General features: G+C 29.8%; 4 protein-coding genes across 5 annotated transcripts; all 4 read left to right on the plus strand.

Moving 5' to 3' along the window:
* Window positions 1–2326: 2326 nt before the first annotated feature.
* LOC128962870 (uncharacterized) lies at window positions 2327–3976 on the plus strand. Its single transcript, XM_054309274.1, has 4 exons — window positions 2327–2360; window positions 2437–3302; window positions 3495–3669; window positions 3793–3976. Exons 1-4 carry the CDS (start codon window positions 2338–2340, stop codon window positions 3974–3976), a joined length of 1248 nt encoding a protein of 415 aa, XP_054165249.1. The 5' UTR covers window positions 2327–2337.
* A 761-nt stretch (window positions 3977–4737) lies between these two features.
* LOC128962878 (uncharacterized) lies at window positions 4738–6825 on the plus strand. Its single transcript, XM_054309286.1, has 4 exons — window positions 4738–4797; window positions 4883–5742; window positions 6312–6492; window positions 6636–6825. Exons 1-4 carry the CDS (start codon window positions 4775–4777, stop codon window positions 6823–6825), a joined length of 1254 nt encoding a protein of 417 aa, XP_054165261.1. The 5' UTR covers window positions 4738–4774.
* A 1331-nt stretch (window positions 6826–8156) lies between these two features.
* LOC128961410 (uncharacterized) lies at window positions 8157–9532 on the plus strand. Of its 2 annotated transcripts, XM_054307655.1 has the most exons (4): window positions 8157–8410; window positions 8468–8737; window positions 8866–8976; window positions 9109–9532. In XM_054307655.1, exons 1-4 carry the CDS (start codon window positions 8278–8280, stop codon window positions 9483–9485), a joined length of 891 nt encoding a protein of 296 aa, XP_054163630.1. In that variant the 5' UTR covers window positions 8157–8277; the 3' UTR covers window positions 9486–9532. The 2 variants fall into 2 exon arrangements, with proteins under 2 accessions (XP_054163630.1, XP_054163623.1); XM_054307648.1 differs by having other exon boundaries at window positions 8157–8737.
* A 5352-nt stretch (window positions 9533–14884) lies between these two features.
* Window positions 14885–16414, plus strand: LOC128961399 (integrator complex subunit 6 homolog). The gene is made up of 3 exons (XM_054307637.1): window positions 14885–15493; window positions 15613–15723; window positions 15882–16414. Exons 1-3 carry the CDS (start codon window positions 15028–15030, stop codon window positions 16304–16306), a joined length of 1002 nt encoding a protein of 333 aa, XP_054163612.1. The 5' UTR covers window positions 14885–15027; the 3' UTR covers window positions 16307–16414.
* The last annotated feature ends 789 nt before the right edge of the window (window positions 16415–17203 follow it).

Raw genomic sequence — 17203 nt, forward strand, 5'->3', positions numbered from 1 at the left:
ATATACGAATATCGCGTTAATTACAATAGATTTTATTAAATATAAATATATTATTATGAAATAATATTTTACATTGCAAATTAATATATATATACCTGTATATACTGTAATTAAAATTACATTAAAGGGTTGTATAATTGTTTTATACAATCAATAAAAAAATAAAATTATCTAAATTGTTGTGAAGTACGTGTCGGCGCCAAAGATATTCGGCTAAATGTAGATAAAGGTTATCTTGTGGTATACCCCCTCTTAAAAGATTGCGTTTCATAGCTCTCCATTGAGATTCAATGGTCTGTGTGTTTGCACCGGTATGTGAATTGACAAACTCTTTCGAATGATTCACAGTAAAATGGACAAAACCTAAAAATTAAAAAATTAATTAACTTAATAATATGTTTTATCTATCATTTATACCATTGTCTGTTAGTCTATAATATCCAGCCCAACAGTCAGACACAATAGTTGTCCCAATTTTTACATGCTTACGTATCAAAGGTAAAAGAGTGTCGGCATCTCTTTTATTTAGGGGACATATTTCTAAACGAAATCTACCTCCACGTCGACAATTAGCTCCTATTTGAATCTCAACTAAACCTAAAATCCACGTCCCATCAACTAGTCGACCTCTATTGTACTTTCTTTTACCAACTTTTGTTTCGTCAATTTCTACGACAACTCCTGAATTAAAAGTTATCAAAATATTATCATTATAATTAGGTTTAGGTTGCGGTCGGAACTCCAGGTTAGGTAACAGAGCAAACACTAATACACTATGAGTTTGGTATTACCATTATAATTAGGTTTAGGTTGCGGTCGGAACTCCAGGTTAGGTAACAGAGCAAACACTAATACACTATCAGTTTGGTATTTCCATTATAATTAGGTTTAGGTTGCGGTCGGAACTCCAGGTTAGGTAACAGAGCAAACACTAATACACTATGAGTTTGGTATTACCATTATAATTAGGTTTAGGTTGCGGTCGGAACTCCAGGTTAGGTAACAGAGCAAACACTAATACACTATCAGTTTGGTATTACCATTATAATTAGGTTTAGGTTGCGGTCGGAACTCCAGGTTAGGTAACAGAGCAAACACTAATACACTATCAGTTTGGTATTACCATTATAATTAGGTTTAGGTTGCGGTCGGAACTCCAGGTTAGGTAACAGAGCAAACACTAATACACTATCAGTTTGGTATTACCATTATAATTAGGTTTAGGTAACGTGCATAATTAAATATGTATCATATACTACCTTCTCCTCCTAAGAGATCAACTGATTGATATTTTTCGACCCAATCAAATACCACTTCTCGACAAAAGTTAAGCCAATCACTTATAGTGTTATGAGATGTTGTTTTAGTTAAATCACTTGTTTCTCGTTTAATGTCCTCATATTTTGTTGTGCCGACCGAAAACAGGTACGTCAAGATTATTATGTTTTCAATGCTAAACTTTGATCCAGAAAACCACGTATTATTCAAAGCACTTAGTCTATAATCATGAGGTTGTCCATGCTTTTGGTGGCACCGGTACGATAATTGTTTGACAATTATCTTCTACGAAAATAATTTTTTAATGTATTTTTTTGCAAATTAATTATTTACCATTTCGTTGTCACAAATGGGACACTTTTTAGTTGCTAATAATAAACCCATTGTTATACACCAGTTAATCATTGTCTCCTGTGAGACAAGTATTAGTCTAAATAATGTCTTTAGATTAATCATTTTGTTCACTAAATTTAAGTCATAGCTTTCAAAAGAAACATAACTTTCAAGAAAAACTTAACAAAGAAAATATTCTCTAATTTACAATAAAATTAATAGTAATTCACGAGACATTCATATATTTATCTTTAAAATTGTATTAAATATTAATCGCGTGAACAACAAGTGGCAGCTATACTATACAATACCCTAATTTTTAATACAGTAATTCACGGGGCAATAAGCTTTTAATAACAACAATTAGTATCATTTATTATTCAAAAATTAGTCGAAATTGTAATTACATGAAATGTTTTGAAATAAAATTATTTATATTTAAAAAAATTTTGTTAATATTCTGTACAATGATTTACTTTTATACTAAAAGGTATGTTTACAAACAAAAAATCAATTAAAAAATACAGTTTATAATTCATAATTAAATTGGTTTATTTGACTATACAATTGATAATAATAATTATTATTAATTTTATTGTAAAAAACACAGATATTATTTTTTGAGATTATTATTATTAACAATAATTAATAATTATTATTATTTATTAATAATCAGCAATTTGACAGTTAGTAAAAATTTTTAAGTATTGATAATTACTGTATACAATGATTGGGTATATTATTAAAAGGTATATTCAATATAAAATTTAAAAAAATTATTACTAATTTGTAATCACTTTTATATATCTCTCAATGAAAATTCAGAAGTTTTCTGTTATCGTCGGCTTCATTGATAATATCGTTGAGTTTATATACTAAAAGCCGACAACTGACCAAACAGTTACCGTCGCATATGATTTGGCGATCGGGCCGACAAACAGAAATGTCTAACAGAAATGATAATAATAGTTATAATAATAATAATAATACTAAAAAGTCATGGATTGAATGGTTAAGTAGGGCTCATATGTTTGACGTCGACATTGAATACTTCAAAGACAACTACAAGTATAATGTGATTGCGTTGTTGGGTATCAGCTATGAAGATAATCATACTATTTGTTCGATGGGAACGGCAGTCATTGTGGACACCGTCTCAAATATGGCCGTTACCAATGCTCATGTAGTAGCCGGTCATGACTATATGATTGCCAGAATATGCTTTAATGTGCCGACCAAACTGTTACCGGAACAGTCGTTCATCAAACAGACAGATAGATTGATAGCCCGAGTTATTTATATCGAACCGAACCTGGATCTGGCACTGGTATGTCTAGTAGAAATGGACGATATTAGCAACCGGTTGCTGGATCTGCCGATAGCTTATCGTCGGCACGAACTGGGCGAACAGATAGCCATTTTGGGTCACGGCCATGGCCAGTTATGGACAGTCTATGTCGGCTATATTATTGCAAACACACCAATTGATTGTATAGGGGAAACACATTTTCAACCGTTGGCCGGAAAGTATGACAAATGCGAATCGTTTGTATTACACAAATCAAATATAATTCCCGGAACATCCGGTGCGGCTCTGATTGATGACAACTTAGAGATTGTTGCCATAAATTTTGCTACTTTACATATGACTGACAAACCATCGTTGGCCACTCATAGTATAACTGTAAACGGTATGATACACCACCGTTCACACATATATATATATATACATATTTTAAATCATTGATAAAACATATATTTATATGAATCCCATATATATATATATATATATATATATATACAGACACACAGACAATGATAAAACATATAATGCTATTATCTGTATTACCATATTATATGTTATTTATTTCAATCCTATATAGACTTTCTCGATAGAGCCGCTAATTACGTGCAAACAAGTGATAGGATTAATGAAAATTTCAATCGTTTTAGACACCATTATCAAGAAAGTGGTAATAAATTAGGTATTGTTTTGGCCAAAAGTACTGATAATATTAACACCAATTTTATTGTCATTGATATCATCGACAATCGCATGTATGTTACCCGTATTGTATAAAATACTGTACCTCAAGCTATGATTTAATTAATTAATTATTATTTATTTTTTTTTTGGTTTATAATCACAACTTTATTATAACATAAAAATATCAATAATAGGTCTAAACTCGAGATCGATGATATCATACTCGAAGTCAATGACCAATCATTTACCGAAATCAGTCAATTAACAGATATCATCGATAGATACGGTGAAGACGTTGTTTGGATTAGTCGTAACAATAATTTAATGCAAGTGAGAGTCAATTGTTATGATTACGATTGTATACCACAAGTGTTTTAGAAATATAAATAATAATTTCAATGGAAATTATTTTATTATTCAATAAATATTATTTACAGTATTATTTTAATAATCAAATCTTTTAATACTAAAAATTTAATTGATATTTATAATAATTTTATTTATAATTTTTTTCATTGAAAATCAATAATAATTTATGTTTTAAATCTATTTATTATTAATAATAAATATTAATATATAAAAGTAGTATTGTGATAAATGTTAGTGATATATGTTATAAATTGGAAATTATTTTTTTTAATTATTTAAACAATTTATTTTTTTTATATGGTTTCATTGAGTTTGAACTATTTTTTTGTGTTAATACTGTACTAACATTAGTAGATAAAAATAGTTTGTAATTAGTAATACTAATACATACTACAAGTTTAACCAACAGTTTAACCAACGATTAGATGGATTTAAAAAAAAATTTTTTTACCTAAAAGTGATTATCAATTGGGTATTGTCTTATCAAAAAATATTGATATTAACATTGATTTTATTATTTCGATGTAATCGACTCTGTATAACTTAATGTTATATATCGGTATATTATTTTAATAGCACAAGTAGTAGTAATATCAATAATCAATATAATAAAAGACAAATTTAATAATAATAATAATAATTATATGTAATAATCAACAATAGTTTATATGTGAACAGAGACAACAGTAAAATTTAAAATTATTAACATTAAAATTTTTGTCAGTTAGTGAAATAAAAAAAATTTAATTAAGTTTTATTTAACTAAAATTATATTTTTAGTTTATACAGTTAATACTGTACTATACGATGATTGGGTACATTACTAAAAGGTATGTCCAGACAAATACAAACAAATTAATTATTTATAATCTCTTTTGTTTATATACTGTATATACCTCTCAATGAAAATTACAGAAATTTTCTGTTATCGTCGGTTTCATTGCTAACATCGCTGTCTGTATATACTAAGCGTCGACAACTACTGGCCAAACAGTCGCCGCCACCGCCGCCGCCGCAAATGATTTGGCAATCGGGTCGGCAAATGTTTAACCACCGAAATAATGCCATTACTAATAATACTAATACTAATAACCTATGGATTAGAGACGCCCACATGTTTGACGTGGACATTGAAAACTTGAAAAACACCTACAAATATAATGTAGTTATTTTGGTTGGTTTCAGCTATACGGACAACTCGTTTCAGTCGACCGGAACGGGTGTCATAGTGGACGTCGACGAAAATATAGTCGTCACCAATGCTCACGTAGTGGCCGGCTATTACTATATGCATGCCTATACAAAATTCCCGTCACCGACCATACAATTGCCGGAACAAACGCGAATCGAAAAAACCAATATATTGGTAGCCCATGTATTATATATTGAGGAGCACCTGGATCTGGCACTGGTAAAGCTAGTCGAAATGGACTTAACTGGCATACCGTTACCATTTATGCAGCTGTCGGATCGTCCGTACGTACTGGGTGAACAGGTAGCTTTCTTGGGTCACGGTGATGGACAGTTATGGACAATCTATGTCGGCTATATAACAGCAAACACACCGTTTGATACGATATGGGAAACACATTTTATACCACTGGCCAGTCAGTATGATAAGTCCGAATCGTTTTGTTTGCATCAATCAAATATAATAACCGGAACGTCCGGTTCGCCAATGGTTGACTCAAACTTTGAAATTATTGGCATTAATTTTGCAACATTACAATTGTCTAACAGTCCCAGTACTGCCACACATAGTAAAACTGTAAACGGTATGATACACATACACATACACATACACATACACATACACATACACATACACATACACATACACATACACATACACATACACATACACATACACATACACATACACATACACATACACATACACATACACATACACATACACATACACATACACATACACATACACATACACATACACATACACATACACATACACATACACATACACATACACATACACATACACATACACATACACATACACATACACATACACATACACATACACATACACATACACATACACATACACATACACATACACATACACATACACATACACATACACATACACATACACATACACATACACATACACATACACATACACATACACATACACATACACATACACATACACATACACATACACATACACATACACATACACATACACATACACATACACATACACATACACATACACATACACATACACATACACATACACATACACATACACATACACATACACATAAAAACAAACACATTTATGCCAATAAATTATTTTTATTTTATTTATTAAAAGACTTTATTGAAAGAGCCGGCGAATTCATTGAGTCAGATGAACGACGTGACCAACAATTAGATCAATTGAAACAACAATTTCATCCAAAATCAGACAACCAATTGGGTATTGTTTTAGTTAAAAATATTATTGATAATATCACTACTGGTTTTATGGTCACCGATATCATCGACAATCGCACGTATGTTACTGTACTATAATATTATAATAATGCAAAAATATATATTAAAGTCAATGATTGCATTAGAAATATTTTTTTATTGTTGTTATTTTTGTTTACAATCAATACTTTATTAATAATATATCCAATAATAATAATAACAGGACTGAACTGGTTATCAATGATTTGATACTTGAAATCAATGGCCAACCGTTTACCGATATTAGCCAATTGACTGAATTGACTATCGCTAGTTTTGGTATCGATATTGAATTGAAGATCAATCGTAACAGTAATATAATGACAGTTATTGCCAATAGTTTTCAATACGATATTATACCACTAGTCGTATAAAAACAAAATAAAAAAAAAGATATTCAATTGAAATAAAATATTCAGTATTTAATTTTTTTATTGATTTAATTATTGAATCACTTTTGAATTACAAAATTGACTTATTTTAATATATATAAGTAGTAGTTATATAATAGCAATAATTATTTTTAAAAAATTATAATTACATAATTATCAACAATAGACACAACAGAGATTGTAATTTAAAAGTTATATATTAAAAGTTATATGAATTATTTATTTATTTTTGATTAACCATTAATTGACAGTTAGTTTAGTGCCAATAATTTTTAGTTTTTAATTACATTTGATATTATCAAATGTGTTTTATTTATACACTACTAAAAAATGATTTGTTATTATACTAAAAGGTATATACAGTACACAAACTGTTAGATTAGATAATTAACATTTTTATTTGATTGACTATACATTTATGATAATATTAATAATAATTATTTACTATAATAATTGCTTTACATCTAATGATTTTACTCTAAATATAATTTTTTTAAAATTACAGAAATTTTCTTTTATCGTCGGCTTTATTGCTATCATCGTTGTCTGTATATACTGTCTGTATGTCTGTATAAGTCGGGTTGCTTTCAACGGTTCCGTTGGAAAACAAAACCACTTTCTTGTGATTGGAGTTGTTGTCATCACTTGTGTCATCTGATTCAGTAGTGATACAATTGATGGCAATTGATTTGTGAGACAATTTGAGTCAATTAGTGGCTAACTGTTGCTGTCCTTGTTTTTGCACTCAATTTCATTTGTACTCAACAGTTGGCCATTGGTTTAGACGCCCGGGATATTGATGTCGACACCGAAATCATTGTATGAAAACTGAATCTTTTTGTTTTTCATCAGTGAATCGACATTTCTGGCATTTTTTGTGTGGAATTTCTTGACCACCAAATCAATGGCTGATTGTTTGAACTCCTGTTTCACTTGTTTGATGACATCATCACTAATGTCCATATTGTAGACGACTACTACTACTACGGCATCTTTATTGCTGTCCATCATTGATCAAATCAGTGATGACCTAAATAATTGGTGGTAACTCTTTGACAGTCAACTTGTTATTATAATTATAACAAAAATTATAATTGATTTAAAACTTTACTGAAATTTATTATTAATACAGTAATTACTGATTATATTTTGATTCACGCCTTTATTATTAACTGTATTATAAAATTATTAGATAAAAACATTATTTTAATTATTTATTAGATTTTAATTGTTAGTGTGATTATTGTATGTGAAGTTTAAAATTAATTATAGTCTCACAAAAAAACCAAACAAACAAATTATAGATCAGTTTTTTTAGAGATCAGTTAACTTTTTTTTCAAAGATTATCATAGATTTTTAGAAAAACAAAATTAACACAAAGTTTTGTTGATTCATACATACATACAGTAGTATTTAAATTTTTTTTTAATAAAATGCATTTTACGCTTAACATCGGCACAGTTATGTTTGCGGCACTTGTATTCAGTAGTCAATTCAATGGACATCACCAGCAATCAGTTCCTGAGATTCCTGGTTTTTACTCCACTGGGATTCAGTTGCCGGGAGGTATGAGATTTCTTAATAACTTGATTAGCATAACAACTATCGCCACTAAAACCCCAGACACTATGATTAATACTACGACTATGGCTGGTGAAGGCAATTCAGTAGAAACCGATACTAACAATAATAATACTGCTATCAGTACTGCTAATCCTGATGATCAACAGCCACCCGTTGGTAATAGTACTGCCGATTCAGATATTAACAGCACTACACCCGAACCAGGAAGCGATACAACTACCATACATACAGGTGCCGATACAACTGGTGTTACCAGCAATGAGAATACCCAACAAAGCCAAACACAAGCACCGTCTGTAAGCTCTGGCGGTATGTAATACTGTATATGTGTGTGTGTGTTGTCATTGTTTTTTATGACATTTCAATGACTATTTGGTTGTTTGTTAACAAATTGATAATCATTAATAAAACTGCTTAAAAATATATATGTTTTATAGTAATAACAACATCAGCGAAACCAAAGTCAATGTCATCGGGAATGACATGGATTTTGATAGCCGTTATTGTCGTCGGAGTAATCGCTCTGATACTTGTGCTCTGCTTATGTGGTAAATCTCTCTCTCTCTCTCTCTCTCTCTCTCTCTCTCTCTCTCTCTCTCTCTCTCTTTATAAACATTTTTTATAATCAAAATTTTGATAAATAATTTGTATATATATTTTCATCCAAAAAAAATAATCAGTAATGAAAAATCGTGATTCAAGTGATCACAAAAAATTGTCGAAATCACAGCCAACTAGTGTAAGAACTATGCCTAATAAGGTTGGTTCGGTTAAATCGGGACCACAGTCGCCGCCGAACAAATTGGGCGGACCGCCGGCACCACCTCCTCCACCGCCGCCGCCGCCGCCGCCAGAAAAAGTGTCCAAATCAGAGTCAGAAGCGAAGTCAGATGGACAGCCAGTTGCTGGTCAGGTGAGTACAGAGCAGACACAAAAATCGGAACCAATAGCCGATCCGACAGTGGATGACACAACAACAACAACATCGGATGAAAGTCTTATTAATATCGATGCCGAACCCATTGCTGTCAAATCTAACGGTCCTGAAGTGGTCTGATTCATATGATTTTGTATTGAGATTATAAAAAGTTTGATACATAACAACTACACCAAAAAAAAATTATTTTATATTTTTTTTTAATTATAACTATTAGTTTTGTTATTTTATATATCAATTGATTGAAAATGTTGATTGAATTTTTCATTATTAGTATAAATTATTGTTTTTTCATATACAGTATATTATATTTATAAATAAATCTCAATACATATAATAATAATACTATTTTTTTTGAATATAAATATGTATATTATTTTAATTCAATTTATTAAACTATTAAATAATAAATATTGTCTAAATAGCTTTTAATAATAACACTATCTAGATAGGTCTAGACAGGTAGGCAGGTGCTGTCTAACTACATTTTGCTATATTGTATGACTCACAGGGCACCGGGAGGATAGCTACCTGTGCTAAATTTTTGTAAAATTTTTTCAAACGCAGTTTTTTCGAAAATTCATCATTATCAATTTTTATTAAAATTATTTAAATATATTTTAAAAATCTAAAATATCTTAAAAGTTTAGACGAATTAATGTCTATTGGTTCTGTGTTTTTGTTACATTAGGTTATTTAGTAGTTGTATAGACAAATTAAGTCTCATTCAAATTATTAATAATCAAGATTTTAAAATTAGTAAAATAATTGCTCGGCTATATATATATATATATATATATATATATATATATATGTTGCGCGGGACAAACTAGATTTCTTAATGGACATCAACTAAGTTAACAATCAATTTACTATAAATAAGTAATAAATATAACAAATATAATAATTCCCCGGTAAAAACTAGGCAGTTCCACGTAGTACTATAATAAATAATAAAATATATTATATAATCGAATGAATTTACTATCAATCAAACAGTGCTCTCATATAACAGTCGTCATCACATAGCAGTCGTTCTATAGCTATCGTATGCGTTGATGCTGTCAATCAAATTTATAAAAAATTAAAAATAAATAGACATAATTCTCGGCTTTTTAAATATAATTATTTGCCCTAAAAAGGGCCGTTTGTGGCTCTCAAAAGAACCGTTTGTAGCCTAAATTTAGTGTTTTATTACACTAAATTTGCGAGAAAGAGTCCTATCACTCGACCACAGACGACACAATTGGTGGTAATTGTTGTGATACAGTCACCACAATATTTGACATCACAGTCTTTACATTTGTATAAGACAGTGAATGAGTGGTGACGACATCCAAAGCATTGTGTATTGTGTGGGAAATCCTTAATATTAGTATATGAGGACATGTTAACTGAAGGATAACAATACACAAAATGAATAAAAAAATGAATTCTATTGTATTAAATGAGTTGTATTATAATGGGTGACATCAGTGCTACAGTTTAGCACTATTCATAAATACTGTTTAAGACAGACTGTAATAGTAATAGTAATAGTAATAGTAATAGTAATAGTAATAGTAATAGTAATAGTAATAGTAATAGTAATAGTAATAGTAATAGTAATAGTAATAGTAATAGTAATAGTAATAGTAATAGTAATAGTAATAGTAATAGTAATAGTAATAGTAATAGTAATAGTAATAGTAATAGTAATAGTAATAGTAATAGTAATAGTAATAGTAATAGTAATAGTAATAGTAATAGTAAGTGTATGCGTATGTATGCGTATGTATGTGTATGTATGCGTATGTATGCGTATGTATGCGTATGTATGCGTATGTATGCGTAGTGTGGATATATTTGTTTTATAAATTTAATAAAATTTATAAGTAAATACAAACGATTTTTATACTTATCATACACATTGTAGTTACAACATTGAAATATAAATAATTATTTATTATAATATATATTAATATAAAATTTTTATTGACTGAATTTTTTAAAAAGAAAAATAATTTAAAATGACAAAAATTAAATATAATAATTGATAATTTATGAAAATATTAAGTAATCTAATATAAGGAAATGTATTGTTCTTTAATCAGAATTTATTGTCTCAATTATCTGCGACAATGTCATCATTAATCAGCTGATGGTATGGCAATTGTGACACCAAAAAGGATCAAACTCTTCTTCATTGTCGAAACCAATGCTACATTCATTGTTCATATCGATAGAAATCTTATTTTTTTGTTTGGCATATATCAGACAAAACTTCAATACAGACATACTCTGGTATCATCTCATCAAATGAATGGCGGTTTAATTGATTGATTGTTGTTGTCATTGAAGTCGACATCAATTAAGTCATTAAGAATTCAATGATATTATATATATATATATGTCATTGCAATCTAATTAATTATTTAGTCATTATTACTAGACTATTAGTTATTAATTTTGTAACAGGTACAAATTTGTTATTACAAATTATTATACTTATACATTAGTATAACTTAATTATTAAAATATAAACTATATTATTATTATTATTTTGTAACTGCTACAATTTTGTTATTAAATTTATTATACTTATTCATTAGTATACCTTAATTATTAAAATATAAACTATATTGTTATTATAATTTTGTAACAGGTACAAATTTGTTATTATAAATTATAAATTATTTTTTATTTATTTTTTTAAATCAATCAATATATTTAATAATTTTTGATGCATTTTTTAATAAATATAAAAAATAATTCTACATTTGTTTGTTAATAAAACTATAGCTAAACAAAACAAAAGTAAATTAAATAAAATATTTAAATCTTTCAAACTTTTTGATCACAAAATGTCTAAACTTTGGTCTCGTCTTGAGATTCATAAGACCTGTTTCACTGTATGTACTTTTAGACCTCAATTGAACCGTCAATGTAGCCAATCGTTGCAATTTAGCCAACGATTCAAGTGATAGGTCAGTCAACTCTACTTCAATGAGCTTTAATTTGCGAAGATTTGGCAAATTGATGGCCAAATCGACAAAAAACGGATCCCGAATTCGGGCGCAACCGATGGATAACAGTCTCAATTGTCGACATTTGTTGAACAAATCACTGGTTAGATGACAATATATGAATACGAAACCCGAAATAATTAGTTGAGTGACATGAGTGCCACCAAACGCTTCATTAATATCGGCAATCATTATCATGTGTTCGGCCGTTGAATACATGTTTCTGAAATTGTAAGTAAATCGCCGAAGTTTTGGACAGTTGTTAACCAATTGTTGAAACTGTTGTCTACTGGCGTGTTGTCCGTCAAAAACAATTAATAGATTAGTCAACGATTCAAAACATATCTGACTATCAATGACTTTGTCGACGACTTTCTGATCTAACTGTAATTTTAGCCACAATTTCGGTGACTGTTGTTTGCCATAACAACTGTCGGCCGTATTTTTCGAGTCAATTGTATTCAATTGATTGTCTGAATCATTGTTTTGTTTATCGATAATCGGATTCAGATTGTCATCCGATGTAGAGCTGACAATGTCATCGATAATTATCCGTTCATTGGATAGTTGATAGTATGGTCTCAATGTTACGGTTTCTTTGATTTGTTGACACGAAAGTTCAATCCATTGAAATGGTGTTATCGTATATTGTCGACCAGCCCTTCCAACTTTTCCACTCATATAATCGCTTGAAAAATAGGACATCCATAATATCTCAGTGATATGTCGACACTCATTGACAATCAGTTCGCTCAGTTGGTTGTAGATCAGATCGATTTTGTCAAAACCATTATAACTACTGACACTTTCATTGGTACTCTCATTGTCCATATTATCGACATCATCATCGTTGACCTCATCATTACCATTGTTGTCGATATTGTAAATGTTAGAAATGAGACGAAAGGCAAATACTTTGATAATGACAGCACCGGTGGTAATGATGTCAACAGTTTTAGCAATCGCTTGTTTGACGAGTTTGTAAATGTTTAACGAAGTAATAATAATAATATTATTGTTGTTTCCGTTGTCTTCATTGTTCACTTGAACTACCTCTTCATTGACTTCATCTTCTTCTTCATCGTCATTGCTATCAAAACTATTGTCAATTTCTGAGTCATTTTCATCGTCAGTGGTCTCGTAGTCTTCAGAAGTTGCTAAGTGATGGTCATTGAACTCCTCTTTCTTTTCATAATATATTTTCAGCAAAACTCTTGTGACGTTTCGACACTTTCTGAAGATTGTCTGCCATTTTGACAAATCAAACGAATTGTTCACTTTTTCGACGACTTTGACGGCATAGACATTGTTGTAAACCAATCGTTGCCATTGTCTGGAAGTGGACTCGTATTTGAATTTGTCGTCAAACTCAAGATAACCTAACAATACTTCAGTCAAATCGTCACCGAATCGTTCAAACGAGTCTTTCGGCTGAATAGCCATATTCTTCGACATTAATTGTTAAGATTGTATGTATTGAAAAAAATAATCAAATCTAATATCTAACTGTTTATTATTATTTTTAAAAATTTTAAATAAATAAATCTCACACTTAACTAGACTGACCACCCATACAGGTGCCGCCTGTATTATACAGGAATCAAGGGTCTAATACAGGTGACAGGAAAGGGCTAACCTGTATAATAAAATATACAGTTTTAAAATATGTAAAACTAATTGATTAATAAAAGTATAAAATAACTATGAATTAAGTTTTGTTAGTAAAAAATTGCTTGTATTTTTAATCTACAGTTTTAATATTTCAAATATTTTTTTAAATATAAAAAATTTATAAATATTTCTAAAATAGTTCATGTTCAATATAAAATAATTTCAACTTTTTATATAATTATAGCATCTAAATTAAATTTATTAATTAAAATTATAAATTTATACGAATATATTGTTATTTAAGTACAGGTTAACATACAGGAATATAATATTTAATATACAGGAAAATACAGGTGAAAATAATAATTTTATACTATTATACAGGTTTACTAATAAATTGGGTGGTCAGTCTACACTTAACACATAAATTGTGGCTGTTCTTTACTATAGCTGCCACGTGTTGGCACGCGATTAATATTTTTATATATTTTAGTTAAGTTTAGGTTAGGTTAGGTCGCGCGACAATAAATATTTACCGTAAAATATATAGAAATATTAATCGCGTGCCAACACGTGGCAGCTATAGTAAAGAACACCCTATAAAACTATTAAATATCTTGATAATAATAATAATAATAATATAAAACAATAATAACAATTATTAAATGTATCACTAATTTTAAAATAATTGTAATAATTTGTCAAAATTATTATATAACAAGAATAATACTCTAATTACTGATTGTATTTTGATTCACGCCATTGTTAACTAAAATTATAAAATTATAGATAAAAACATTATTTAAATTATTTAATAGATTTTAATTGTTAGTGTGATAATTGTTATTTCGGATTATTGTACGTGAAGTTTAAAATTGTCTAAAAATAATTAATTTTAGTCTCAAAAAAACAAACAAACAAATTATAGATCAGTTTTTTTTAGAGATCAGTTAACTTTTTTCAAAGATTATCAGAGATTATTGAAATTTTTAACATAAAGTCTTTGTTGATTCAAACATACAGTAGTATTGAGTATTTAAATTAAAATGCATTTTACACTTAACATCGGCACCTGTATGTTTGCGGCACTTGTATTCAGTAGTCAGTTCAATGGATATCAGCACCAATTTATTCATGGGATGACTGGCATTCCTTTACTTCCTCCTGGTTTTCTGGAAGGTATCTCATTTTTACCTAACAATGTGCTTAACATAACAAGTATCGGCACTAAAACCCCAGACACTATGACTACTATTACTACGACTATGGCTGGTGACGGCAATTCAGTAGAAACCGATACTAACAATAATAATACTGTTATCAGTACTGTTAGTCCTGATGATCAACAGCCACCCGTTGGTAATAGTACTGCCGATTCAGATATTAACAGCACTACATCCGAATCAGGAAGCGATACAACTTCCATACATACAGGTGCCGATACAACTGGTGTTACCAGCAATGAGAATACCCAACAAAGCCAAACACAAGCACCTTCTGTGAGCTCTGGTGGTATGTATGGGTGTGTGTGTTGTCATTGTTTTTTTAATGACATTTCAATGACTGTTTGGTTGTTTGTTAACAAATTGCTGACAATTTAAAAAAACTGCTTAAAAATATATATTTTATAGTAAAAACAACATCAGAGAAACCAAAGTCAAAGTCATCGGGAATGACATGGATTTTGATAGCCGTTATTGTCGTCGTAGTGGTCGCTCTGATACTTATACTTTGCATTTGTGGTAATTCTCTCTCTCTCTCTCTCTCTCTCTCTCTCTCTCTCTCTCTCTCTCTCTCTCTCTCTCTCTCTCTCTCTCTCTCTCTCTCTCTCTCTCTCTCTAAACATTTTAATCAAAATTTTGATAAATAATTTGTATATTATTTCATCCAAAAAAATCAGTAATAAAAAATCGCGATTCAAGTGAGAAAAAATCGATACCACAGTCAACCAGTGAAAGAGCTTTGCCAACAAAAATGACTGATAACACGAATAAGGTTGGATCAATTAAATCAGGACCACAATCACCGATCAAATTGGACGGAAAGTCTGAACCTCCGCCTCCTCCTCCTCCGCCGCCGCCACCACTTCCAGAAATATCATCGGCAAAAACGACTGAAAAGACGCCACCGGTTGAAAAAGAGTCGGACACAGCGCTGGCGCCGAAGTCAGCCAATGGACAGCCAATTGTTGTTGAGGAGAGTAATGAAGATCCGACACATGAATCGGAAACAACGGTGACGGATACAAAATCGGATGAAACAGTGATCAACATCGATGCCGAACCCACTGCCGAACCCACTGCCGCCAAATCTAACGGTCCCTGAAATAGTCTGATTCATACTGTGATTAAAATCGATACACAACTACTACAACAAACAGAAATTATTATCAAAAAATTAATTATTATTATTGTGTTTGTGTTTTTTCAACTATAAGTTTTGTTATTATTATTATTATATAAATTGATTCAAAATGCTTTTTATTAACAAAAAAAATTTAATATAACTCAATACATATAATATTAATTTTTTTCAACTAAAGTTTACAAATTTATCAAATTTTTTAACTAATATTTATCTATTGTGTATATACCAGTAGTAGTAGTAGTAGTAGTAGTAGTAGTAGTAGTAGTAGTAGTAGTAGTAGTAGTAGTAGTAGTAGTAGTAGTAGTAGTAGTAGTAGTAGTAGTAGTAGTAGTAGTAGTAGTAGTAGTAGTAGTAGTAGTAGTAGTAGTAGTAGTAGTAGTAGTAGTAGTAGTAGTAGTAGTAGTAGTAGTAGTAGTAGTAGTAGTAGTAGTAGTAGTAGTAGTAGTAGTAGTAGTAGTAGTAGTAGTAGTAGTAGTAGTAGTAGTAGTAGTAGTAGTAGTAGTAGTAGTAGTAGTAGTAGTAGTAGTAGTAGTAGTAGTAGTAGTAGTAGTAGTAATATAATAGGCATTGTTTTGACCAATGATAACACTAATGGTTTTGTTGTTACCGATGTTTTACACGATTACCCCAGTGATATGTATATTTAAAAAATGTTTTTATGATATTATTTTTATTTGTAAATTGTATTCAAAAAAAAAATTCCAAACAAATTAATTGCACAGATTTGAACTTCAAGTAAATGATGTGATTATTGAGATAAATGGCCAAATGTTTAGTAATATACGGCAATTAAGTGATACAATCAATGATCCGGATATCATATACGGATTGGACGATGATTTTGACGATGACTTT

This window comes from Oppia nitens, unplaced genomic scaffold (genome assembly GCF_028296485.1).
Source record: "Oppia nitens isolate AA-2021 unplaced genomic scaffold, nextdenovo-longstitch-racon4-pilon3 scaffold14_pilon_pilon_pilon, whole genome shotgun sequence".
Lineage (NCBI taxonomy): Eukaryota > Metazoa > Arthropoda > Arachnida > Sarcoptiformes > Oppiidae > Oppia > Oppia nitens.

Bases quoted from the DNA above. Each gene is read 5' to 3' on its own strand.
- LOC128962870 (XM_054309274.1), top strand. From the start codon at position 2,338: ATGATTGGGTATATTATTAAAAG. The intron at 3,303-3,494 runs GTATGATACACC...AATCCTATATAG, and splicing joins TCATAGTATAACTGTAAACG to ACTTTCTCGATAGAGCCGCT. The intron at 3,670-3,792 runs GTATGTTACCCG...TATCAATAATAG, and splicing joins GATATCATCGACAATCGCAT to GTCTAAACTCGAGATCGATG.
- LOC128962878 (XM_054309286.1), top strand. From the start codon at position 4,775: ATGATTGGGTACATTACTAAAAG. The intron at 5,743-6,311 runs GTATGATACACA...ATTTATTAAAAG, and splicing joins ACATAGTAAAACTGTAAACG to ACTTTATTGAAAGAGCCGGC. The intron at 6,493-6,635 runs GTATGTTACTGT...TAATAATAACAG, and splicing joins GATATCATCGACAATCGCAC to GACTGAACTGGTTATCAATG.
- LOC128961410 (XM_054307648.1), top strand. From the start codon at position 8,278: ATGCATTTTACGCTTAACATCGGCACAGTTATGTTTGCGGCACTTGTA. The intron at 8,738-8,865 runs GTATGTAATACT...TATGTTTTATAG, and splicing joins ACCGTCTGTAAGCTCTGGCG to TAATAACAACATCAGCGAAA. The intron at 8,977-9,108 runs GTAAATCTCTCT...AAAAATAATCAG, and splicing joins ACTTGTGCTCTGCTTATGTG to TAATGAAAAATCGTGATTCA.
- LOC128961399 (XM_054307637.1), top strand. From the start codon at position 15,028: ATGCATTTTACACTTAACATCGGCACCTGTATGTTTGCGGCACTTGTA. The intron at 15,494-15,612 runs GTATGTATGGGT...TATATTTTATAG, and splicing joins ACCTTCTGTGAGCTCTGGTG to TAAAAACAACATCAGAGAAA. The intron at 15,724-15,881 runs GTAATTCTCTCT...CAAAAAAATCAG, and splicing joins ACTTATACTTTGCATTTGTG to TAATAAAAAATCGCGATTCA.